Consider the following 25496-nt stretch of genomic DNA (forward strand, 5'->3'; position numbering starts at 1 on the left):
ATTAGTATTTTCACATTTTATCAGTAAGTGCTGGTGAATATACTTTATTAGTAAAATATGTATACTAAATTGAATCTAGAAACCTATAGTTTTTAAACTCTTATGTTCATTTAAATATTGATAATGTGTTTCTTTTGAAACATGGAAGATTTGTAAAGCTTTTATATTAAGACAAAAGCATACAAATACCTGACTCTTACATACCTCGCAGTAAACTATGTGCATTTCTGTTCCCACGCAGAGCTCTGGTATCGAGACTTTAGTGGAGGAGCTCTGCTCCAGGCTGAAGGACCTACAGAGCCAGCAAGGTGAGAGTGCTGCCTCCAAGGGCTACCCACGCACAGGGGGGTGGAGTCACCAGATCTTAGAATTGATCAGAAAGGAAAGGCAACAGGAGCAATGTCTTTGTATTCAGTGTGTCACCAGGCCAGTGTCATGCTCTGTCTTTAGCTGTGAGTGGCTTCTGGGTCATTCCATAGCCATCACTGGTCGATAGATCCCTGCCCTCAAAGGGATGACTTAATCCACAAGTGCCCTCGTGGAAAGGAGACGTTTCATTGTGTTTGTCTTCAAACTGAAGCTCAGGGATCTGGAGCAATAATCTCTTATCTTTCCCATCCTTCTCCTCCCCCCAACCCCCCCAAGTTAATATTTGCCTGTTGACATCAAGGCCTGCAAAGGTGTCAACTAATTATTTTAGGTTTGGAAGGAACTTTTGCCTTGACTCTTGAAGTTCTTGGAAAGGCAGGCTTGACAAGCTCATTAAGTCATTTTGATTCGTGAACCCTCAGAGCTTCTTTTCTCAACTTTCCTGCAAGCCCATAGAATAAGAGTGACCTATTAAAGTTAAGGATCTTTATTTTACATGTCCTCTTCATGGTCATTTTGCTGCCCACCAAGCCTTGAGCGTTCTTTTTAATAAGGGCACAATTTATTTGTTCTAATCTGAGGGCAGTATCATGAGCTAAGCTAAGAGTAGAGCCCTCTGCTTCTATTTTAGTTGAAACCCAGCCCTCACCTAGATGTTAAGTAACAGAGAGCTAACTGTAATAACTTTCTTTACAGATTAGTGTTAGTCAAGATGAGGCAGTATGAAGTCGGTGAGTGCAGAGTTTTGTGAGAAAATATTTTTGGAATCTAAACAGGTGTTCTCTCCTTCTGGTGTAATTAGTAAGTACCCAGGGAATTTCAGTCTCTTAATTAAGTGCCTCTAGAGCCTCTGCCAGTGATGAGGTGAACCTCTCTCCGTTCTCAGCCCAACGTTAACGTGGTTTAGCCAGAGAGTTCCCTCTGGCACACTGAAGAAATAGATTTTTATTAAAAAGATAAACTGGTGTAGCGTTCTTTTAAAGCCACAAAAGCCTATGTAATTTCTGATTAAATTTACTTAAGAAAAAAAAGGAGCATTTATTAACTAAATATAAGACAAATCTTTCTGAATTTTTGTTTCATAACAGAAGAGAAGATTCACAAAAAGTTAGAGGGGTCTCCCTCTCCAGAGGCAGAATTATCCCCTACAGCAAAGGATCAAGTGGAAATGTATGTAAGATTGTATTCAGTAATAAAGCGTGCATTTGTTAAAATCAGACTAATAACTGCTACATGGTTTACAGTTTTTTGTTTGTCATATTCTATTTAGTTTGATATTTTATAACTCAGGAATTTATTGAGCACTTACTGTGTGCTTGACGCTGAGAATTCAAAGGTGAATAAGAGGTCTTATCTTTTTCACGCATATTGAATCAATATTTGTGAAATTCACGAATGACGCAAACAAGGCCATTTAATGGTCCATTCATATAGGACTTTTGAAATTCACGCCAGTCCTTTGAGACAGCTGTAAGCAACTAGGCTTGTCCTTGTTTTATACACAAGGAAGCCAAGTTCCCATTGCTGATTACAGAGGGAACTGGGCAAGTCATTGACCTTGTTGGACTTGTTTCCTAAAGATGCTTTTCTGTCTTTCTTTGTAGATGGTTCGTATTTAAATTGACTGCATTGTAAGGAGACTTCCTTATTATACATTTTATTTGAATCTTCTCAACTTCTAAATCTGAAGGGAAAAAGAGTACTTAGTTGGTTGTGTTGCTGTGCTGTCCAGCACGGTAGCCGTAGCCGTAGCCATGTGCGGCTGTTGGCCGTTTGCGACATGTCTGTTTCAGGTTGAGAGGTGCCGTGTGTGTCATACCCATCAGCGTTCAAAGACTTCATTTAAAAAGAATGTAAAACACTATATTGATAGTTTTTACTGTTGATTACATGTGAAATGATAATGTGGATATATTTGGTTACGTAAAATATATTATTGGAATTAATTTCACTTTCTTCTTTCGCATTTAATGGGATTCCTAGAACATTAAAAAGTACTTATGAAGCTCATAATATATTTCTGTTGGACAGCTCTGGTCTAGACTGAAAAGGAGAGTCAAGTATAGGCCCTTTGAACACCCGGCCTTTTATCACTTCATGTGTGACCTTGACTTGCTTCCAGAATGACAGTCCCCACTTTGGTAGCCATCCTGACTCTCGAGTCTTCCTTTGTCAGTCTGTCTTGCTCTGAAATCTTCAGTGGCTACCAGTTTCCTAGCAAACTGAAAACCCTTCTTTCCTGTTTTCAAGCCCTCTGAAGCCAGCCTCCCTGGTTTTCCGGCCCTGGGTTCCCAATGGCTGCTGGTCTAATGAGGCACCGCATCTTCGTGTCCTCACACAGGTTCCCACGCCTCACAGTTATACTCACCAGACCGCTGCGCATCTGGCACGTCCAGGCTCAGCTGTGGTCCGCTTTGTCTGATTGTTCTAGGCCTCACCAGCATCCCCTTTTCTGAACACTTGAATTCCAAGAAACCTGCCATTTCTGAGGGTCTGCTTAATGCTGGGCATTGCACTTGCCTCCTGAGAAAAGATTCGATAACAACAGTCACTGAAGGTGTCGTTCTGACTCATTTCGCATGTTAATTCCTTTACTCCTCACAACTCTGTGAGATAGATACTATAATTACTCCGTTTTCTAGGCCACAGAGAGGTTAAGGATCGTGCCTAAGGTCACACAGCTAGGAAATAGCAGAGTGAGGATTCAGACTCAGGGAGTGCGGCTCAGAGCTCATGCTCTCGACTGCTTTGCTCTCCAGCTTTTCACCTACATCTGCTTCCAGTGCTCATAGCAGCCTTGTGAGGTAAGTCATAGTATCACCATCTTACAGGTGAGGAAAGGGACCAAGACATTACATGATTAGCTTAAAGTCACAAGCATAGTAAATGACTGAGCTGAGATTCAAATTCAGATATTTCATATCAAAATATTACATTATTTCCCCTGTATTAATTTGTAACTAGTGACTTACGAAAATCCAAATTTTAAAGAACAAAGTCAACTTAACGTATTTTCTAAATATTCCTATAGTGCTTTTCTCACTGCTGAACGTAAGGGTGCTTGATCCATAGAACTAAATATAAAGTATATTTTACGGTATTATTAATTTTTAAAAAGTTACTCATTCACGGGTGACGTAAACGCTGACTCTATTGAAATGAAATATCCCATTTCTCCAATTGGTGATGTTGTTTTTACTATATCTGATACGTCTGAGCGCCCACTTTTGAATTCTCTACTTGCTTTTCAGGTACTATGAAGCATTTCCACCACTTTCTGAGAAACCAGTTTGCCTGCAAGAAATCCTGACCGTGTGGAACAAGTCTGCAGTCTGTTCTTACCCTAGCTCTTCTTCATCGTCCACAGCCCCACCAGCTAGCACAGACACGTCCTCCCCGAAGGACTGCAACAGCGAAGGTGAGCTCATCAAGGAGAGAAGCAGTGACATGCCCACCACCGTGCACGAGAAAACCCAGAGCAAGAGTCAAAACGAGAAGGAGAACAAATTTAGGAATGGCACAGGTGAAGAGAAGCCTGCTTTGTACAAAAAGCAAATCCGACATAAGCCTGAAGGAAAGATGCGCCCTCGCTCCTGGTCTTCCGGCTCCAGCGAAGGAGGCTCGAGCTCAAGTGGTAATCAGGGAGAGTTAAAAGCATCCATGAAGTGTGTGAAAGTGAGACACAAGGCACGAGAAATCCGAAACAGAAAAGGGCGGAATGGGCAGAGCAGGCTTTCACTGAAGCATGGCGAAAAGGCGGAAAGAAGCGTGCATGCCGGAAGCAGCAGCAGCAGCAGCAGCGGTTCCATCAAACAGCTGTGCAAGCGGGGTAAAAGGCCGCTGAAGGAGATGGGCAGGAAGGACGCCGGGAGCACTGCAGGGAGAGACCTGCGCCTGGAGAGCAGAGCCGACAGAGAGTACAAAGAGGAGCCGTTGTGGTATACCGAACCGATTGCTGAGTATTTTGTTCCTTTGAGCAGAAAAAGTAAACTAGAGACCACATACCGAAACAGGCAAGATACAAGCGATCTGACCTCAGAAGCAGTAGAAGAATTGTCTGAATCAGTGCATGGTCTTTGTATCAGCAACAATAATATTCATAAAACATACCTCGCAGCAGGTACTTTCATTGATGGTCATTTTGTAGAAATGCCTGCAGTTATAAATGAGGACATTGACCTCACTGGGACCTCATTCTGTTCTCTGCCGGAGGACAACAAATACTTGGATGATATTCATCTATCAGAATTAACGCACTTCTATGAAGTGGATATTGACCAATCCATGTTGGATCCTGGTGCCTCAGAAACAATGCAAGGAGAAAGTCGGATTTTGAATATGATTCGACAAAAAAGCAAAGAGAAAACAGATTTTGAGGCAGAATGTTGCATAGTGTTAGATGGAATGGAGTTGCAAGGGGAACGTGCAATATGGACAGATTCTACCAGCTCTGTGGGCGCTGAGGGCTTATTCCTGCAAGACCTTGGCAGTCTGGCTCAGTTCTGGGAGTGCTGTTCATCCAGCTCTGGCGATGCCGACGGAGAGAGTTTTGGAGGAGATTCTCCAATTAGACTCTCCCCGATCTTAGACAGCACAGTGCTCAATCCGCATTTGCTTGCTGGCAATCAAGAGCTCTTCTCAGATATTAATGAAGGATCTGGTATAAACTCTTGTTTTTCAGTGTTTGAAGTGCAATGCAGTAATTCTGTTTTACCATTTTCTTTTGAAACACTCAACTTGGGAAATGAAAATACAGATTCTAGTGCTAATGTGCTTGGAAAAACACAGTCTAGATTACTAATATGGACCAAAAATAGTGCCTTTGAAGAAAATGAACACTGTTCTAATCTTTCAACAAGAACTTGTAGTCCATGGTCCCATTCAGAAGAAACACGTTCGGACAATGAGACATTAAACATTCAGTTTGAAGAATCCACACAGTTTAATGCAGACGATATGAATTATGTAGTTCCTAGAGTCTCGTCAAATTATGTAGATGAAGAACTTCTAGATTTTTTGCAAGATGAAACTTGCCAGCAAAACAGTAGAACTTTAGGAGAAATTCCGACATTAGTTTTCCAAAAAAAATCTAAACTAGAATCTGTCTGTGGTATTCAGCTAGAACAAAAAACAGAAAACAAAACCTTTGAAACTACGCAAGTATGTAGTGAAAGCAGCCCACGTGGAGATGGCTACAGCTCAGGGGTTATTAAAGACATTTGGACAAAGATGGCAGATAGAAATTCTGTAGCTGTGGTGGAAGTAGAAAGGATTGATGATGAGTTGTTTTCGACAGATGTAAATAACTGCTGCTGCTGTTTGGACGCTGAAGCTAAAATGGAGCCCCTCCAGGAGCCTAATAAGGCTGTGCAGAGATCCGAATATCGTCTGTGGGAGGGACAGAAAGAGAACCCAGAGAAAAGAGCTTTTGTTTCTGGTGAGCTATCAAAGGTGGATGGTGGTGATTACACTACCCCCTCTAAACCTTGGGATGTGGCCCAAGATAAAGAGAACTCATTCATTCTCGGAGGAGTTTATGGAGAGCTCAAAACCTTTAATAGCGATGGGGAATGGGCAGTAGTACCACCCAGTCACACAAAAGGAAGTTTGTTACAGTGTGCAGCTTCTGACGTGGTGACAATAGCTGGTACAGATGTCTTTATGACCCCAGGAAACAGTTTTGCTCCTGGTCACAGGCAGTTATGGAAACCCTTCGTGTCGTTTGAACAGAATGACCAGCCGAAGAGCGGGGAAAATGGATTGAATAAGGGGTTTTCTTTTATCTTCCATGAAGACTTATTAGGAGCTTGTGGTAACTTTCAAGTTGAAGATCCTGGACTTGAATATTCATTCTCTTCCTTTGACTTAAGCAATCCATTTTCACAAGTTCTTCATGTAGAGTGTTCATTTGAACCCGAAGGGATTGCATCTTTCAGTCCTAGTTTTAAACCGAAATCAATCCTCTGCTCTGATTCAGACAGTGAAGTTCTCCACCCCAGGATATGTGGCGTTGACAGAACACAATACAGGGCTATTCGGATCTCTCCTAGGACTCACTTTCGCCCTATTTCTGCATCTGAACTGTCCCCAGGAGGAGGAAGTGAGTCAGAATTTGAATCTGAAAAAGATGAAGCAAATATCCCTATTCCTTCTCAAGTTGATGCATTTGAAGATCCACAGGCAGATCTCAAACCACTGGAAGAAGATGCAGAGAAGGAAGGCCATTACTATGGAAAATCAGAGCTTGAGTCTGGAAAATTCCTTCCCAGGTTAAAAAAATCTGGAATGGAAAAGAGTGCTCAGACATCACTGGATTCCCAGGAGGAATCAGCTGGGATTCTGCCAGTAGGAAAGCAGAATCAGTGTTTGGAATGTAGCCTGAATGAGTCTCTGGAAATCGATTTAGAAAGCTCAGAAGCAAATTGTAAAATAATGGCACAATGTGAAGAAGAAATTAATAATTTTTGCAGTTGCAAAGCAGGTTGTCAGTTCCCTGCTTATGAAGATAATCCAGTTTCTTCAGGACAGCTGGAAGAGGTATGTGTCAGTGTGTATTGGTATTTGGTAAAAGCATTTGATCAGACTTTAATTCTAAAGAACAGTCATTTCAGACAGTGAAAGATAGGGTTAAATTATTGGAAATTTAGTTTAAATGTCTTAAAACTTAGCAGCATTCTGATGATTTTTACAGAAGGACTTAACGTGGATTTGATATTCATAAATTTGAACTAGACAGTAGACATTTTCTGCAAAGATATTTTTAAATAAATCAGGATATGAGATGTTTCTGTGTTGTCTTAATGTGCACGTACTGTGCTTAAAGCAAAGCCTGGCATGTAAGTGCTCCAGCTTTCAAAAACTGATGAATCCAGAAGTCGCTGTTTACTCTTCAAAAGGTCCTTTGCTCTTCAGAAGTGGCAGCAAAGGGTTTCTTTACATAGGAAGCCTGTCTAATTGTCTCTGAAACACTGATTAGCTTATTGAAACTTATGTTTTACATGTAAAATAAATTACATCTCTATAGAATTCTCTAAAATTTATCGTGGTACATGTAAAAATTAAGCCATAATCCAAATGCAACAAAATAGCTTCTACAGAACCCATACAGGTGGACTTTGCTTTATACGAAGTACATATTCCTGAGGTTACATGAATGATATGGGGCAACCTATCAAATGAGGTTAACAGTAATAGCTTTGTTAATGGGAGTCATTGTACCATTTGACTATTCCTGAACTGAGTGAGTATACAAGAGATAACACTTAAGGCAATAACCTGTTTCACAAAAAAAGCACAGTGCTCTGCCCATTTGCAGCCATTATTTGATACAGCAGTGCCTGGCCTTTTTCCAGGGGCAGCTTTTAAGAAGACAGTTGGAGGTGTTTAGAAGTCAGGCCACCTGTGGCTGGAGAGCAGCTGTGTCACCCTTCCTCCCATCTGTCCCCCCGCACACTCTGACCACCCTTCACATGGCTCAGTCTCACTGGTACCATGAGGCTCCCTCAAGCTCCCATGTCCCCCACTGATGCATCCCTCATTCCTCTTCTCTCCCCTGCTGCATCCCCACCTGCATCAGAAATCATTTCTCCCTTCTTTTAATTTTCATGTGCTCTATGCCTCTTCTTTTAATTGCATTTGCCCTTTTTCATGAGTCATTGATGTACTTTCTTCATTAGATTATAAACTCCTTATGGATACAGGTCATGCCTTACTCATTTGTCGGCTAGGTGCTGAGGTGTGGACCTGAGTGCATGTGATGGTCGGAAGCCCCACAGGCAACTCGAGAATCAGTGCTCCCATTAGCTGGCCTGGGGATGTTTAAACATGAGTTGAACCCCACTGAAACGCTGAAATCTGAACTGCTCAGAACAACAACAAAAAATAATGTTGTTAGGCTTTATCTGTTTGTTTATTGCCCCACTTTTCTTCCTTAAAAGTTCCTTTATGTACTTTGTATTTCACCTGGTTCCAGATTGGGAAGAAAGAAAAAGAGGAAAGGAGCGAGATTCTGCATCATACCATTACCATATTCCTTAGCTTTCTAGCATGTTGATGTATTTATGTGTTACCAGAATTCTGCGTTGTCCTGAAAGGTCTTGGCTGCCAATGAAGTCCTCAGAGGACACGGGGGTTGTCCGATGTCCTAGCTGTCATCGGTCCTCACAGCCCCGCTCTCTCAGCAGCATCGCTTACAGTTCAGAGCCGGGGGGGAGCTCACTTCAGAGGTTCATCTGAGGTACAGAAAGGTTGAGCGTGGCCTGAAAGGACAGGCTGGGGCCAGATCTGTGCCTTTTCACTCTCTCACACTGCCTGTCAGTCTTGGGGAGCTCCTGCCAGGGTCTTCTTCCCCTCCTTTCCTGAGTGAGGGCAGTCTTTACAGAGGGCAAAGCTCTGTTTTAAAAGTCACTAGCTGCCAATCTGTTTCAGAGCAAGTGGTCTAGAAGGTAGGATTTCTAATAGAATTGGTACCCAGGAACATGAATTATGATCCTTTTCAAAAATTTAGTTGAGTTCAATTCAGCAAACATTTATTAAACATTTACATGTTCTGTGCCCATCGCTAAGGTAAGTGACCTGGATGAACAAGACACTGTCCTTGCCCTGGGAGAGTTCAGTCTAGTCCTGAAGACCAGTTGGCAAACAGATCACTTCTTTTCCTTGACGTAGGTAATTCACTCCGGGGTTCCAATTCAGGAGTTACAGGAGGGTATGTACACAGTGCACGGGTCCCTCCCCAGCGGCAGCCGTGAGTGTGAGGCCCGCTGCGTATCCTCCGAGGATACTGTGTGCTTGGAGAAGCAAATACCTGTTCACGTATGTTTCCTCCTACTTTTTTATTTATTTATTTATTTATTTTGGCTGTGTTGGGTCTTCGTTTCTGTGCGAGGGCTTTCTCTAGTTGCGGCAAGCGGGGGCCACTCTTCATCACGGTGCATGGGCCTCTCACTATCGCGGCCTCTCTTGTTGTGGAGCGCAGGCTCAGTAGTTGTGGCTCATGGGCCCAGTTGCTCCGTGGCATGTGGGATCTTCCCAGACCGGGGCTCGAACCCGTGTCCCCTGCATTGGCAGGCAGACTCTCAACCACTGCGCCACCAGGGAAGCCCTACTTTTTTTTTTTTAACTGAGATGACACTTTATTATAATCACCCTTCCTTTTTTATTTTCTGCATATTATTGCATTGTATGGATGTACCAAAATTTCCTAGCCAGGTCCTTATCTTTTAGGTTGTTTGGGTGGCTTGAGGAGGGTGAGCATAGGGTGCTGTGGGGTCCCGGAGGAGAACCGACCCGGCCCGTGAGAGTTGAGGAGGGCTTTTGCACGCACCTGAGCATCCAGGGCAGAAAGGAGGAGGCAGGACGCTCCAGGCAGAAGCAACAGCGCGCACAAAGGTAGAGAGGCTTGAAGTTTCTCACGTGTGCAGGGGAGCTGCCAACATTTAGGTCGTGGCTGCTGAAGTAGGAGCGAAAAGGTGAGGAGCAGAGTGTGCCAGGGTGCCCATTATTTGTGCATGAGTTGGTGGCAAGAGCGTTGTCTGTGTCACTTGCTTGATTGCTGCCTCCATGTCGTGCACTTTAAGGCGCAGAGAAGCAGTGGAAGGCCCCGCCCTGTCTCCGGGAATTCCTAGTCCAGGCCCGGAGAGGAGGCCTCCCGCCAGGAGTGTGCCAGGGGAGTCGGAACGCTCGGATGAGCGGAGGGTGCTCGGGCCCAGCCCCCCTGTGCCGGCTCTGTGCCCACAGCTGTGCCGCCATTACCCTGCTGAGTGCCCGTAGTGACTTGCCGCCGTGGGCTGATTCCCCCCGTGGCGGCTGCGGACACGTAGGCCCAGAGGGCGGGATGCCTGCCCCAGACCCCAGTGTAAGGGCAGAGCCCAAGTTCCTTCCAGAACGGGGCGCTTTCCCGTCAGTAAAGGAAAACTTAGGACAGCAGCGTCCCTTGCTGGTCTCTGTTGCACAGGGTATCTCTTCATCTACATTTCCTCTCTCCTCTTCCAAAGAACAAGGCTTATTACAGGAGGCTTTCTTTTCCTTCTGTGATGCAAATAACTGAGAGCTGACTGTGTCAGAGGGCACTATTCAGTGCTCTATTCCCAGAGCAGAACTCACCTTTCTCTTCACCAGAACTAGGACTATCTAGTGAGAATTTAAAGCAGTGAGCCTTAACCTAACTTTCACCTTCTAAAAAATTACTGAGTATTACATCTGTGGCTAAAGACGTTTCTGATAAGCCTTTCTGGATCAAGTTCATGTTCTTCTCTCTTTTTTTTTTTTTTTTTTTTTTTTTACTGTTTCATTCATACATTAAATATTTATTAAGAGCCTGCTATGTCTGGGCACTATTCTAGGTGCTAGGTATAAAGGAATAGACAAAGACCCCTGCGTTTGTGGAGGTATATTCAATCAACAATATGAAGTTACACAGTATGTTAGAATCCCAATGCTGTGGAAAAGAAGAGCCGGATAAGGGATGTGGTGGGATGGGAGTGCTTGGAGGAGTTTGCCATGATAAATGCGGAGTCAGGGCAGGCTTCCTTGCCAAGGTACAACTGAAGAAAGGCTTCCAGGTGGCACGTGAGCCAAGAAGCTACCCGGAGGGAGCGGGAGAGCACTGCTGAGGCAGAGGTGTGCCTGGATCATCCAAGCTTGTGTTCTGTTCCGTTTTCCATTTCTTCCATTCTTTCTTCATTCTTTTCGTTCTCAACCAAGTCAGAAGTTGAATTAATACATTAAACAGACATTAAGCAAAGCCTGGTTATCTTTTGCAGCCTAGAAGTTGGAAATAGCTAAGTGGAAAGATGTCATAACGCATATTCATTGACCATGTATTCGGTGTAACATGAAACAGGAAAAATAGTCCTTGCTGTTGGAATTGACATTCAAATGGAGAATGCAGAAAATATCCTAAAACTGTGCCAGAAACGGCATGATCTAACAGTGATTTCAGCAGGGGAGGGAGAGAGAAAGTGATGTGCTAGATAATCAGGGACTTTGGCCAGGGGGAACCTTTTCTTGAGGCCAGCAGACATGGAGTATCTACTTTGTGCCAGGCCCTGTTCCTGGAGGTGTGAAGATCAGTAAGATGGGCTTGCTGCCCTTGCGCTCACCGTCTGGTTCTGCCTGTATCTCACCTCCTCCTGTTCATGCTTACCCAGCCCCCCGGCTACACCTCGGCCCCTCCAGCCTGCCTTCCCCCACCGCGTCCTGTCTGTCCCAGTGAATTCTCTCCCCTCTCTTACTCTTTACCTCACTCGCACAATCTCAAGAAAGGATTAAAGATAAGCAGTCTGACTGCACTCACATGAATAAAACACTGATCCTTCCACAGCCAGCCCCAGACACTTTCTTTCTCAAATAGGAACTTGTTACCTTCAAATCCATCTCTCTTCGATAGTGCCTTGGGGATGATCGGGAGACTTCTGTCCAGGGAGCCATCCTTGCTCCTCCTGGATAGCACCAAGTAATCTGTTCGCAGATAGGTATGCCTTGGAGAGAAGGCAGAGCCTTTCCAGAAGGGTCTTATAGAGCTGTGAATTATGTGCCAGATGCAGGAATCAACCTTGCATTAACTGCAGACCTGGCATGTTGCTGGCTTCATTTGCGTTAACCCTGGCCTTGTTGTCGCTGTTGCCCTTGGTATCTGTTTATCTAATAGGTTTACTAATTTTTATCGTTAGAATACTCTGCACGAGAAAACGGTGAAGGTTAACTGACCGCTCTGGATAGACAGCAGAAATTCTTCAGATCCTAATTGAGGGGTATTTCTGAAAAGTTAAATGAAAATCAGAATTTGAAATATATTTCCCATTTAGTAAGTAATAAAAATCACACATTACTGAATCAAAAAGTTTTTGATAAAGTAAAATAATTTACTTTGTTTAGGAGAGTAACAAAATCCTATTAGAGAATTGAAGATCATCAGTTGCTAAAACAGTACAGGTTTTAAACTTGAACATGTAATGAAATGTCTTCTAAAACAAAGGTGTATGCAGTGTTTACAGGTCGTATGCATCGGGCAGGCACTTGTTGAGACTGGGATGGGTGATGGGAGTTACAGAGATGCCCAAAGCAGGCCTTACTTACCCTGGGAGGGCCTGTTGTCAGGCACAGTGAGGAAGCAGCAGGGAAGACCCCCAGCACACCAGGATGTCCCCGGGGTGGCTGCCCCGGCCACGCCTCCTGATGACCGCTCACGAGGACGCTCCTTGGTCACGCATGACAGCCACACTGCATCTAGTCCTTGCTGCCCAGGCAGGTGGGCGCGTCCAGCTGGGACGTGAGCGCTCCACCAGCGGAGGGTGGGCGTGGGCGCCTTCCCCTCTGCCAGGGCCGTGGATGTGCACGGAGTACGGGGTCCCTCCTGGTCTCAGGAGTCCTGCCCTCCTCTCATTTCGATGTCTGTTTCCTGTTTTGAATTTGAATTACTATCAGTTTTATTACTTGGTTTTAGTCTCAACTTCCTTCTGGTTCTCATCGAAGCAGATAATTGTTATAAAGACATTAGGTTGGTAACTTTGCCTATAAAACTTCCTCTGTCCCATTTCTTCTTTGACGCCCTCCTGCCTGAGTGTGTGAAGGAGAAGAGGGTCCTCCTTACTTTCTCTCGAGCACCTCACACGAGCCACCCCGTTATCTCTGTACTTCCAGAATCTAAAAACTTGCCTTATTTGAGGCTGTTTCCTTATGTTTTTGCCTTGTCAGAGTTTTGTTGTGTTTTTTAAAAAGACTTTTTATTCCATTTCCAATATAAGTGCTTTTTAAGAAAAACTTCCTTTATATGCTATGAACACGTTGGCTTTTTGTATTCACTTTGTCTAGAACGGTAAAAACAAAAAACCAAAAAAACCCTCACCAGTTCAAAAATCCTGGGTTTGTAGTCCACAGTTAATAACGCTTGAATTTTTTCCCCTTTATTTTGGAAGTTTGTGAACTTTGTCTATATTTGGTTTAATCTAAACAGTTTCCTGTATTGAACACTGATGTACAAGGAATAAATAGAAGTCAAGAAAAACAGACCTGGTGGGAAAAAGCCTTGTACTCTCCTCTTTTTCCTGCCTCAGAATGTGAAGGTAAGAAGACCTGCATTAGGTCATTCATTCATCCACTCAGACTTCTAATTCATTAAGAGCAGTAAATTCTTTTGCTGTAAAAATCAGTCCAAAAACATTCTGTGTGGCCAGCGTTTGTCAGGCACTGGGGGCGCAGAGATGCACGAGGACTGGACCCTGCTCTAACGCCCATCACAGCCTGGCGGGGCGGGGCGTGGAAACGCACAGGAGCAGCACCGGCCCTGACGGCTCCGTGCCTGCTCCCCGTGCGAGGTGGAGCGGGGAGTCTTCAGCTCGGGGGGGCCTGCAGGAAGGGCCCCGGTGGGAGGGCTGGGGAGTGGTAGTCCCCATGACAGGAGCGGCCTGAGCCAAGCCCGAGGGTCTGCGGCAAGTCGGGCGGGGGGACAGGGACCCACTGGGCCCAGCTGGGTCGTAGCTGAGGCTGGAGAGAGGCGGGGGGCGGGGATGGGGCGGTGAGTTGGCGTGGAGGTTCGGGAGCTCCGCTGAGTTAGGCGGAGTTGAACAGGCAGGAGGAGAGGGCCACTTAAAGGAGTTCACGTTGGAGGGTATCAGGTCAGGTGTGTTTTTTAAAACAGTTCTAGCAGCAGAATGGAGGGGGGAAGGAATTGAAAAACTGAAGAGCCCCTGCTGGGGTTCTTAGGCTCTTGCAGTGATCTGGGTGTGACAGGATAAAGGCCTGGACTGAGGCACTCGTGGGGGCATAGAGAACAGCATCGAGAGGTTTTGTGGAGGATGCCGGAGTTTGCTGAGTGACTTTCTGTGAGTAGTGAACAGCAGGAGGGAGTTAGGGGAGACCGGGTAGAGAGGGACATCGGAACAGTAGCAGATTTGGTGAAGATGATTTTAGTCTGTGAGCCTCCCAGGTGGACATACTCAGAAGCTATAAAAAGATCCTGATCTGAAATGTTGGGAGAAGTGAGAACTAAGGAGGCAGACCGAGTGGTCAGCTCAAGACTCTGAGCTTGTGCAGACCGCCGTGGTCCCCTGGGCTGTCAGCTGCAGCACTTCATCAACGGTCTCTCCGGTCAGAGCCCTGGGGGCAGGTCAATCTCCTGTTAGTATTTGCATGTTCGCGTGTGTGTCGTCTCCCCAGCTCATGTGTAGTTAACCTGGAGCAGTGACGTTCCTGACTGCCCGCGGGGCCTTGCACACGCTGGGGGCTCCAGACGCCTGCGCTGGCCTGCCCTCGCAGCCTGGCCTCAGCCGACTGGGGGGAAGGCTGGGATTGTTTGCTTCTCTCTGTTCTGTGGGCACAAGAAACGGCTTCCCCAGCCCTGCCTTCCTCCTTCCCAAAGGGTCATAAGGGGAGCGTAGAGCAGAGTCTTTATTTTCAGCATCTTTTTTATATAACAGCATTTATTAAAGGCCTGTTCCTCCATCATTAGCTAGTATTTGGGTTGCTCTTCATGATTTACGAGGTGCTTTCAGTCTTTTATACAACCCCCGTGAAAGCCTGGTTTTCAGATGAGGAAGCTAAGTCTCCGGTTGAATGCCCAGAATCAGGCACTAGCCATGCAGCTCAGGCTTGAGTCCAGAAGCTTGCTGTCCACAGCAGCTGTCTGCACTTGGTGCCCCGGAGACACCGGGGTGATAGGAGTGCAAACCGGACCTTGACCTCAGTCCAGTCCGGTGCACTGGCTGAGTGAGTCCCAACTGCAGTTAATGGGAGTGCAGGTGGGGAGGGCCGGGGACCCTGGAGCAGTGCAACAAGAGGACATCCACACGCAGGAAGGACCCAGAAGGAAGGAGGGACGCGGTGGCAGAGCAGGCAGGGCCGGGGTGGGGGACGGCTTGGGGTGACTTCCGAGCATACTGAGTTGGTGCTCCGTCACTGTGTTGCGGGCTGTCTCCGCAGCCTCCGTCCGGTTTTCTGTTAGTGAGGAATGCGCTTCAGCTCTCAGCTCCAGGTCCGTGGTTATCTGTACAGTGCCTTGTAGGTGCTGTATGTGGTCATCAGTCCATTCAGCTTTTTATAAATTGTGGAGTGGCGTGCAGGGAAACTCTCAGTGGATAAGTGTGGTGACCAGGTTTTTGAATGACCTTGAACTCACTACCGTGAGTTAAATCCTTGCACGGTTGCCGTCATGAAGTGTGGTGCTTTCAGCCTGTGGGGTGGGGGCATAGTCTCAGGAGAAGCTTAGCCGGGAAGCAGGCGGCCTTCTCACCCACTCAGCAGCCGTGACTGCCGACGCTCGTCCCCGCTCCTGAAGCCTCTGACGTCGCTGATGATTACTGAGAAGCCTGTGCAGCTCTGAGTCTGACCTGGGAGCTCCAGCCTCCCTGGGAAGGAGGGCAAGGAGGATTGTCCCTTTTTCCTGTGAGTCAGGAGATGGAGGCCCCAAAGGAGGAGGAGGCAGTGTGGCCCCGGAGCAGGGGCAGCGAGGGGCCCGTCGGCACGAAGGCCCAGCCCCCGCCCTGCTGTGTGCCCACACACACACCCACTCCGCACATATTTCGTGCACGCTTGCCTCATGCCAGGCACTGTTCTAGGGGCTGGGGACGCAGAGCCGTCGTCCCTGCCCTCCTCATCAGCTCACCTCTGAGCAGGACCTGAGGGAATCAGGACACAAGCGCCTGACGGCTGGGGCAAGGTCCAGGCAGGAGCAGGAGTGCACGCGCTGTGGCCCCTGTGTGCCTGGCACGTGGGGCTGGCGGGGGAGGGGCAGGTCCGGCGGGCAGCAGGGAGTCCGACCACAAGGGCCTTGCAGACTGTGTGGCACAGTCTGTCCCACACGTCTGTCCTACGCGTCCGTCTCCAGAGGTCATACACCGGATTCAAAACATTTGGAAAGCTCACTTAGAAAAGTGTTTGTGTTATTTGAGTCTTAAAGCGAGAGCCCTGCAGGGAAACAGTATAGGTAATAGTGGGGGGGATCCGCTCCATCTGTGGGCATATCCGAGCCAAGGAAATGGTTACCTTCCCCACCTCGTACGAGTGGTGACCAAACGCGGTGGGGCGCGGGGATGATGAGAGCTTGGTAGGCGAGCTGAGAAAAAGATGACGGCCCAGAATGGGTGAGGGTGAGGGTGAGGGGTCCCCTGCCTCATGGGAGAGCAGGGCGTCCTCCCGAGCTGTCCTGCGGCGGGCCGGCCCCAAGCCCAGGGCTTTCGTTAGTAGCAGCTGTGGAAGGTGTTAGTGTGCCAGCCCGAACTTGAGGCTGCACACAGGTGATCTCTGAACTTGCACAGAAATCTGTGAGGGCAAATGGTGATCCTGTTTTAGAGATGAGAGAACTGGGGCTCCAAGAGGTTCAATAATTTGCTCCAAGTTACATCACAAGTAAGTAGCATCAGCAGGAATCAACTGACGTCTGTCTAATCCCAGAGCCTGGGTTTTTTCATGAACCTACACTAGTAAGTTTGAGGGCCTGAGGCTGTCAGAACTAAAGGTCACGGAGAGTACAGCCTTTTGTGGGAGGCCAAGCAGGGCCCAGGCTTGCCCGCCCGCGACGATGGCAGGAGGGCCCATGGTCATCGAGCTGGCCCTGCCGCTGCTGTGACGCGTGGGGTGGCGTGCCAGCTCATCAAGCACCTCGCAGTAACTGCTGGAATGCTGACACCCTTTCCATGGAGTTAAGGTGATTGGGGGGCCAGTGTGGGTTAAGGCCGGTGGGCATCAGCCCTGGCTGTGCTTCAGACTCACCTGGGAGCTTCTCAGAAAGTGCTCATACCCAGACCAAGTCAGTCAGAATCTCAGGTGCAGGCCTGGGCTTCCAGACTTTTCTTAAAGCTCCCCAGGTGGTTTGAATGCGAAGGCAGGGTTGAGGAGCATCAGACTAAGTGATTTACCTGCTTCCTTCCAATTCCAGCTCACAGTCCTGTCCCCTTCCGAGAGCCGCTTACCCAGTCGGAACGCTAGCCCCCTTCCTCCGCCCTGTTCCACAGGTGGCTTAGTTTGCTGCTGAGCTGAGGAAGAACAGAGGATGTTGCCCTGCTTTGTCTTCTCCGTTGCGCCCCCTCTTGTCTGAAATCCCTTTGCTCACTTGTTCTGTGAACATACGCGTGGTGCATCATCTGTCCCCCTCCACACCACGTACGCGCTTGAGAGCTCGGACCTGGCTGGTCTTTTTATCCTGTGTTCCCAGGGCCTGTCACTTAGAGGTGTGAGTATGTATTTGTTGAATGAATGTCTCATGGTGGGATAACAAGAATGTATGATTATGCTGGCCTGTGTTTTTGTTTTTTGTTTTTTTTTTTTAACTCTATGAACAATTTGTTAGAAGAATTTTAAAATTGGCCTAACATTTTCCTCGTACACACCTGTCTGGCTGATGCTGAACATGTCTGCTTTTAGTGACTTCTTAAAATCTCCAAAGGGCTGTAGACCTAATTGATCTGACTTTTCATTGAAAAATGAAACAAGAATGTATGTTTCGTTTAACTGTGTCTTAATGAAATTTCCCCCCCTTTCCCTCTTTTCCCTTCTCCATTCAAAATGATTAAGAATGTTATACAAATGCCAAGGGAGAGAATGGTATAGAAGAATATCCAGATGTTAAAGAAATGCCCAGTAATGAAGAGCATCTGTTAGATTTTAATAGGGTAAGTGGACTGTCCTCCTCCTTATTATTAACTTACAAATGGCCACCACAACCCCCAAAGTCTGGGAGCCCTGTGACTGCCTTTCCCTGTCACCAAGCTCTGTGGATGTGGCCTTTCTCGTCTGTGGCCCTTTGGTCTGCATCACCTCCCACTTACTGCCAAGGCTTCCCTCTCTCCGTACAGTCTGTCCGTCACACTGCCGCCAGAGGGAGTTTCTCCATGCAGATCTGACCCTGTCACTCCCCTTAAACTCCTTGGGTGGGCGCCCTTTTCCCCATCAAAGTGTTCACCACAAGGGAGCCCTTCCGGTGCTCATTCCTACCCCTCAGCCGACTGCACCTTCTGCTCGCCCGCCCCGCAACCGGCCTGTGATCTCCCGGGGGCAGGGACAGGGCCTGTGCCTCGCCCGGGGAGGCAGGCAGGTGAATGAGTCGAAGGGAGCTTCTGTGGCTTCTCAGTGTGATTGTCATTGTCAGTTGAAGTCTCGTGAGAAATTGCTCCCAAAGCGCCCTGTGGTCTTGGTGTCCGTGGACCTGTCAGACCGAACACATCAAGGCAGACGTTTGGGGGCGTCCCCCAGCGTCTCTCCATCTCCGTGGATGTTCCACCCCCCAGCGTCAGTCCCCAGACCCAGAACTCGTTCTTCGTTCCTCTTTCTCTCACCTACACACGCAGTCTGTGTGCCCGTCCTGACCACCCACCTCTCAGCCGGCTCCATCGTTCACGCTTCCTCCGCATCACCTCTCCCTGCGGACCGCTGCCGTGGGCTTTGCCGTGGGCTTCGCCTTGGCCTTCCTGCTTCCACCTTTCCCTCCCCAGTCTTCTCCCCACACCGTGAGGCAGGACAGCCTCGCAAGGGTTACTTCGTTTAGTCTCACAGCCGCCCCGGGAGGTAGGTGCTGTTATTTTGCGGAAGAGAAAACTAAAGGCCCGTAAAGATTCAGAACGTGGATCTGCACAGCCACAGCCTAAGTGCAGACCTGAGCCATGACCCTCAGCCCTGAGTCCGATTCCCGCTGCCGAGCGCCATGGCCTCTCGCCCTCGCGCACTCCCTGCCAGGCCGTGTGTGTTTACCCTCGCCTGCCTCTCTGATCCCGCGTCCTCTGCCCCGCCCCCTCAGGAGTGTGGTGGTCTTTCTGTCCTCCTTCCTCCGGGGCTCTCAAGCAGGGACAGTACTGCCATCTGGAAATGGCGGGGGGGGGGCGGGTGCTTGGGGGATTTACTGTTATTCACTGTGGGGATTCACTTGGGGGATTTACTGTTATTTACTGTTATTCAGTGTGAGTGACTAGGGAGGCGTTGCTCGTCACTTTGGGGAGGGGGAAGAATTCCTGGTCACTGCTGCGGGGAGGGTGACGTTGCTAATTACTGTGCAGGGAAGCACCACCAGGTATTATGACTGGGGAGGGACTGCCACTTGCACTTGGTGTCCTGAGGGCCAGAGATGCTAACCATCTTGTGGGTGGGGGAGAGTCCCGCACAGCCAGAAGTATCCCCAAAAGGTACCATATACCTATGGACCCCCAATTCAGAAGCACACCCCCCAAGTCCCAAGCCAGCTCCGGCTGTTTCTGTGGCGCAGCTTGCTTCTCGGCCTTCAGGCGAGGATGCCCCTCCTTAGAAGAACCGCCCCCCCCACCCTCCACCCCGCCGCGCCTACCTGGAGAGCCCCGTCGGCCGCACCCCCAGCTGGTCAGTGCAGCAGGAAGCCGGGAAGCTGTGCTGGTCGGGCTGCTTGCTGCCCTCTCCCCTGGAACGTGAGCCCCAGCAGCGCGAGGCCGTGCGTCCTCCCGGTGGAGCCCCCGCTCAAAGCCTCGTTTCCACCCAGCCCTGACATCGGCAGCGTTTTGTCCAAGGGGCTGAACATGGAGAATTAGGGTTTGGTATCGTGTATAGATCAGGGAAGAAAGCTTGTTTGTTTTACTTTCAAACAGGAAAACTCTTTAAATTTTTGTAACTCTCCACTGGAAAACATCAACAATTTGTTTCTTAATCTCTGCATACATAGAGTGTCTCACATAGCCCTTTTGAAAAAATATCTGGCTTTTGACCTGTTGAAAATTGTTCCTTTCATCTTAGGTGTCTTCTGTTTATGAAGCAAGGTGCACAGGAGAGAGAAATTCTGGAGCAAAATCAAACGGCTTCCGCAGAAAGATGTACTCCAGTGCCAGCTCCGCCTCGGAGGACACGGGCTCGGAAGGTGGAGGCGCGTGGGTGGAGCCCAGGGAGGAGGAGCTCTTTTCTCGAACTCATCTCTAAACCTGCAGAGTAGTACAAATTATTTTTAAAAATTGATATGTGAGCGAAAAGTACCCTTTTGTGAGGCCTGTTCATCTAAAACAACAACTTAGGTTTCTAAGGTTTCTTCTTCAATTAACTGGTTCAGATCAGTAATTATCTTTCTCTTCTTGCTTATTTTAGAGTTGAGGACAGCTATCCTGTTGAAGATTTTTTTTTTTCAAGCTGTTAAATTCTTGGCTATTTGAAATAGACTAGATGTGTTGTCCTACCAAGAATGGGTGTGCATGTGCTCGTCTTAGAAGCGTCACTGCCTGTTGCACCTTCACTGCAGCGCCTTCCTCCCGGCTGCAGTCACATCACTGTCACCTTACTAGCGTCGCAGTGTCAGCAGCCACCTCCGCTATCCAGAGACTTTAGCTTTGGAACATTTAGGCTTTGTCCTCTAAGAACTGGGATATGAATACTTACCCTGCGGTGGATCAGTGCCTTTCTGAAGGCAAGAGGGCAGCACGGGTGACTCCTCCCCGGTCTTCATTCAGTAAAATCTCATGTACATTTAAAGTAGGAACCACAAGGGTGTGCTTTTAGAGACTTACAAAATACTGTGTTTTCTCTCTTAGGATTTTCCCCCTAGAGTATCATGGACAATACCATGGTTTGTGACTTTCTTGCCACCTGAGGCAGCCAAGGCTTTGAGGTACGGGGTAGCGTTTGAGGCCAAGCGGGGTGAGAGCGCACCCCCGACCTGCTCTTAACGCTGCAGTTACATTTCCCCCAGGCACCGCTCAGGGTTATTTGCGGTGAGTCTTACAGTACTCGATGAGGACCTTAGTTGCAGATGAGATTTTTCTGGTGACCGATACTGAATCGAAGCCCCCAGAACTTGAGACTGTAAACGTTTGGCACGCAATAAAGGCCATCCCAGCACCCCAAAGAGACCTTGGCTGCTACAGCTGGCTGCTCTTGTGGCTGTGACTTAGTATAGCTTAGATCTCATTTTGTGTTTGAGAGAATGTTCTGGGCAAGTTCTGTGTGTGGCGGGTCGGAGGGTAGAGTACTGATTTCTCCCATACCTGTGTGATTGCTTCATGGGACCCGCTTTCCCGTGTCACTTGGGAACCCAGGGGTCAGTCCCTCTCATCCAGTCCCGTCCATTCGTGACGGTCGCTTCCTTGAGCTTTCACGCTGCCATGCAACAGGTTGAAGTTAGAAGGAGCAACATTTGCAAAACCTAAACGTTTAAAATTGTTTTTCTTTTTTAACCAACTCATTGTTTTTTTAAAAAAAAAAACAATGTGTGACATCAATTTAGCATGTCTAACATCAGGAAGTCTAATATGGGTGAGACACCTTCACCACTATTTTGGCAGGCAGTAAACACATAATTTACTAGCTGGGAGCTGAACTGGCTGAGAAATAGATGATTTGCTTCGAGCATTGGGTTTTGTTGCCTTTTTCTTAATTGATGACACAGACAACTCCATCCAGGGCTGTGGAGTCATCCCCGGCGCTGTCTGTCCTCACTGTGGGGAACCTGATGGGCCGTTGGGTTTGGTCTCACCACATGTCAGGGTTTGTTTTTATGCAGCACATCTTTGACACTTTAAAGTGGGTTTGTGTGTGTGTGCGTGTGTGCGCGTGTAAGGTTTTATGTTGCTGTTATTTATTTACAGACTTTATAAGGTTATATGTATTTTTCTTTCTTCCAGAGCTTCCTAAAAATTGATTAGCATCTGCACTGAAATATAATTTAACAGCAAAGGCAAAAAAGAATTGGAAGTTGTAAATTCCTAAAATCACTACAGTGACGATCATCCTAGAAATCGTTGCTTATGTAGCCGAGACCAAATAAATATATTTCAGACACAACCTTTAGCTCAGTTGATTTTGGACAGCTGCTTTTTATCACGAAAGGGCTCCAGGTGGTCAAGGTGTAGACTTCCTTACAGGCTAGTGGGAAGACATTGCACCTTCCACGGGGGAATGGGAATGGATTATAAGCGGGCAAGGGGATTAACAGATTATGTATTTATTTGTTTTCATAGCTAAGTGGCTGAAGCCCAGAGGCTTTCAGCGACAGAGCTGAAAGTGTGGTTTTCAGTTTTGTAAATGGATGATCACAAAGAAAAAGCATTTTTTAAAAAGTTGGCAAAACGCTGAAACGCACTGTGGTATGAAGCGCATTGCATATCCATAGCACTGAAGTATCAGTTTTCCATTCCTGGGCTATTTTTTTCCCCGTGGTTGTATTGTTCTGATTTCACGTACACCAGAGTAACTGGTTTTTTGTTTTCTTGTGGAGTTAACACCAAATAAAAGATCTAAAAAAAAGTTGGTTGTCTTTATTTATCGTAGCAAAGATTCTTTTATAAAGAACCCCAGCCTCCTCTTAATTATGTGTGCCCAGGTCACATCATCCCAGAAGAAGGTTATTTAGCTCTTCCTATACACGTTGCAGAAAGTGCTGGCGTCTGCTTTGCTGGAGAAGAAAATGGGTGGGGCCTGCTGAGAAAAGAGTCCACACCCCCCCATCCCCACCCCTAGGAACTACTGCCTGAACCTTGCAAAGAACACACCATTTTTGTCTTGTGGTGGTAGACAAAGCTTAATCTTTCTGTTCTGAAACAAAAAAAATTCCATGTATGTATATTAACATGATCACTGTACATTGTAAGAAAGAAATCAATGTATTATTAAAGAAGTATAAAGGAAAATTCATCTGTACCTCCATCACACTGAGAGGGTAGCTTTCTAACATTTGTGCAAAACACCATTCTAGACAGCTGAGTGTATATATGGATATATAGAGAGAGAAGTTTACATTGAAGAGTTGTACTATATTTGCCCTTCTGTAACTTCAGAAATAGGTTTTTTTCTCAGACATCTTTTCATGTCAGTAATGATAGATCTGCGTCATTTTTATAGCTGTATGATTCTGTTATATGAATTTAACAGGTTCCTTGTGGATCAACTTTTTTTTTGGCTGCGCTGGGTCTTCGTTGCTGCGCGGGGGCTTTTCTCTAGTTGTGGCGAGCGGGGGTACTCTTTGTTGCAGTGCGCGGGCTTCTTGTTGCGGTGGCTTCTCGTTGTGGAGCATGGGCTCTAGGCATGTGGGCTTCAGTAGTTGAGGCACGCGGCCCCTAGAGCACGTGGGCTTCAGTAGTTGTGGCTCGTGGGCTCTAGGGCACAGGCTCAGTAGTTGTGGCGCACAGGCTTAGTTGCTACGCGGCATGTGGGATCTTCCCGGACCGGGCATCGAACCCGTGTCCCCTGCATTGGCAGGTGGATTATTAACCACTGCGCCACCAGGGAAGTCCGTGGATCAACATTTAGAATGTTCCTTTCGTGTTTGTTCAGTATTCTAAATAGCATTTCTGTGGATGTCCTTAAACATGGGTCTCCTTGGACGATGGCTGCGGAAGGGCAGTTCCAGCCCGTGGGATGCCTGCTGCCGGTGCGGTGGTGTCGCCCACGTCACACCGACACAAGGTCCTTGAGACCTGTGCATGAGCTTAGACATCCTTTTTTTTTTTTTGACTTTTAAAAATAGTTTATTTCAAAATAATTACGGATTCACAGGAAATTTCAAAGATACTACAGAGAGGGCTCGTGAACCCTTCACTGTTTGCCCCATGTCTACATCTTCCATAACTACTGTACAATATCAAACTCAGGAAATATGTGTTGATAAAATATGTATGTATAATTCTGTGCCATTTTATCACATGTATAGATTCATGTACAGCCGCCGCCCACCCTTACCATGGTTTTACTTTCCAGGGTTTCAGTTACCCGCGGTCAACCTCAGAAAGCTTAGACATCCTTTTTCTCAACCATCCGTAAGCTGAGTACTTGCCTTTCGTCAGCACGGAGGAGAGGTGGGTTTCTACAGGAGGATTCGAATTGTGTTCCCTCCATCTTTTTCTTTCTGGTTTCTGGGATGTGTAGGCACGTTTTTAAATGCCTTCTCCATCTTAAGAGTAAAAAAATACTCTCCCGCGTTAGGTAGAGCAAATCTCTGGAGCATGCATCTTGCAGACAAAGACCAAAGCTGAAGGAGTCAGCTTCACTTTTCCCAGCTAGCTGAGCGGCCGCCTCGACACCGTCGTCTGTGAAATCCTTCCCCAACCCGACTGGAGGTGACATCTGTAAAGGGAACCCCAGGGCTGAGCACTAAAAGCAGCGCCTCGTGCCCAGCAAGCCCCCGAGCGTTCGCTCGCGGCTGAGCAGCGCGTGGGCGTCATCCCGGGATGCGTGTGCATCCTCGCTGGCTGAACTGGCCCAACTCCGGCTTCCTTGGTCTGGCCACGGCGCCCCGCTGGGCGGTGTGGTGGCAGCCGGCCGCCCTGCCGGAGGCACTGAGGCAGGACCGGAGGCTGGCGGGGCGGCCCCGTGTGCGGGCGCGACAGGAGACGTCACAGGAGTGTGCCCTCCGCTGCCGCGTCCAGGACCTCTCCCGTCCGTCAGCTCCTTGCACGGGTGTGCGCCTCGTGGCCACGCCGACCATTGGCCCCACCTGTCGTCGTGGCTCTTTGAAGACCTGCGAGCGTAACTGCTTCACAAGTGCCCTCACCCGCAGAAGCAGGGTGGGGTGTTGAGCTGGACTGAAACGGGGCTGCCCTGTGCACAGCGGCTGGAGGTGGGGCCCTGGCCTCTTACTGTCCCCAGGAACTGTGGCGTCGCAGCCGAGTGAACAGCGAAGGGCCGTGAAGGCCCCTGCTTAGGTGTCCCTAAGGTGCCGGGCTTGCCCCTTCTGCCACTGCAGACGCCGTCCCGGCGGCCCTGGGCCCGTGGGTGAAGTGGCTGTGAGCAGGCCTGGGAGGCTGGCGGCTGCACAGCGGCCGAGGAGGAGGAGGAGGAGGAGGGCCCCGCCCCGGCTTCTCTCGGGAGCAGCTGGTGGACGGCCTCCCAGGCTGGGCTCTTGCCAGCACGGAGACCAGCACCCGAGCCTCTGCTTCGGAGCCCGCCGCTGGCCTTTCGTCGCTGGCGGGTAGTTAACAGCATTTCTCAGGGACAGTTCCCTCCGTGAGCTGACAGCAGCTCCTGGCACGCGGGCGGGGTCGGCGTCACCAGGACCAGCTGAGCACGTGCCGGGCGTTCTCGCAGATGGTCTTCATTCTCAACGCCGTGGTGTAGGTACGACTGCCCCACTTTACGGGTGAGAAAGCATACACGGGGGGAAGTTAACCACCCGCCTAGGTCTCACGCCTCGTGAACGGTAGAGCCCATCCCAAAGCCTCCATCTGGCCAAAATGCCACTATGAAAAGTGTGCTGGGGG

At 48.2% G+C, this 25496-nt stretch overlaps 1 protein-coding gene across 14 annotated transcripts in view; it reads left to right on the top strand.

Moving 5' to 3' along the window:
- KIAA0232 (KIAA0232 ortholog) overlaps positions 1-22799 on the top strand; it is an 89924-nt gene extending 67125 nt beyond the window's left edge. For 4 of the 14 annotated variants that reach the window (XM_057546427.1, XM_057546428.1, XM_057546433.1 and 1 more), the window contains 7 exons: positions 242-308; positions 1458-1539; positions 3621-6906; positions 13325-13433; positions 17878-17975; positions 20056-20182; positions 20398-22799. In XM_057546427.1, coding sequence (XP_057402410.1) covers positions 242-308; positions 1458-1539; positions 3621-6906; positions 13325-13433; positions 17878-17975; positions 20056-20182; positions 20398-20462 — 3834 coding nt within the window. In that variant the 3' untranslated portion in view covers positions 20463-22799. Of the gene's footprint in view, positions 1-241; positions 309-1065; positions 1101-1457; positions 1540-3620; positions 6907-13324; positions 13434-17877; positions 17976-20055 lie in introns of those variants that run through there. The other 10 variants (XM_057546434.1, XM_057546435.1, XM_057546429.1 and 7 more) reach the window with 9 other exon arrangements.
- The last annotated feature ends 2697 nt before the right edge of the window (positions 22800-25496 follow it).

This window comes from Balaenoptera acutorostrata, chromosome 5, assembly GCF_949987535.1.
Source record: "Balaenoptera acutorostrata chromosome 5, mBalAcu1.1, whole genome shotgun sequence".
NCBI lineage: Eukaryota > Metazoa > Chordata > Mammalia > Artiodactyla > Balaenopteridae > Balaenoptera > Balaenoptera acutorostrata.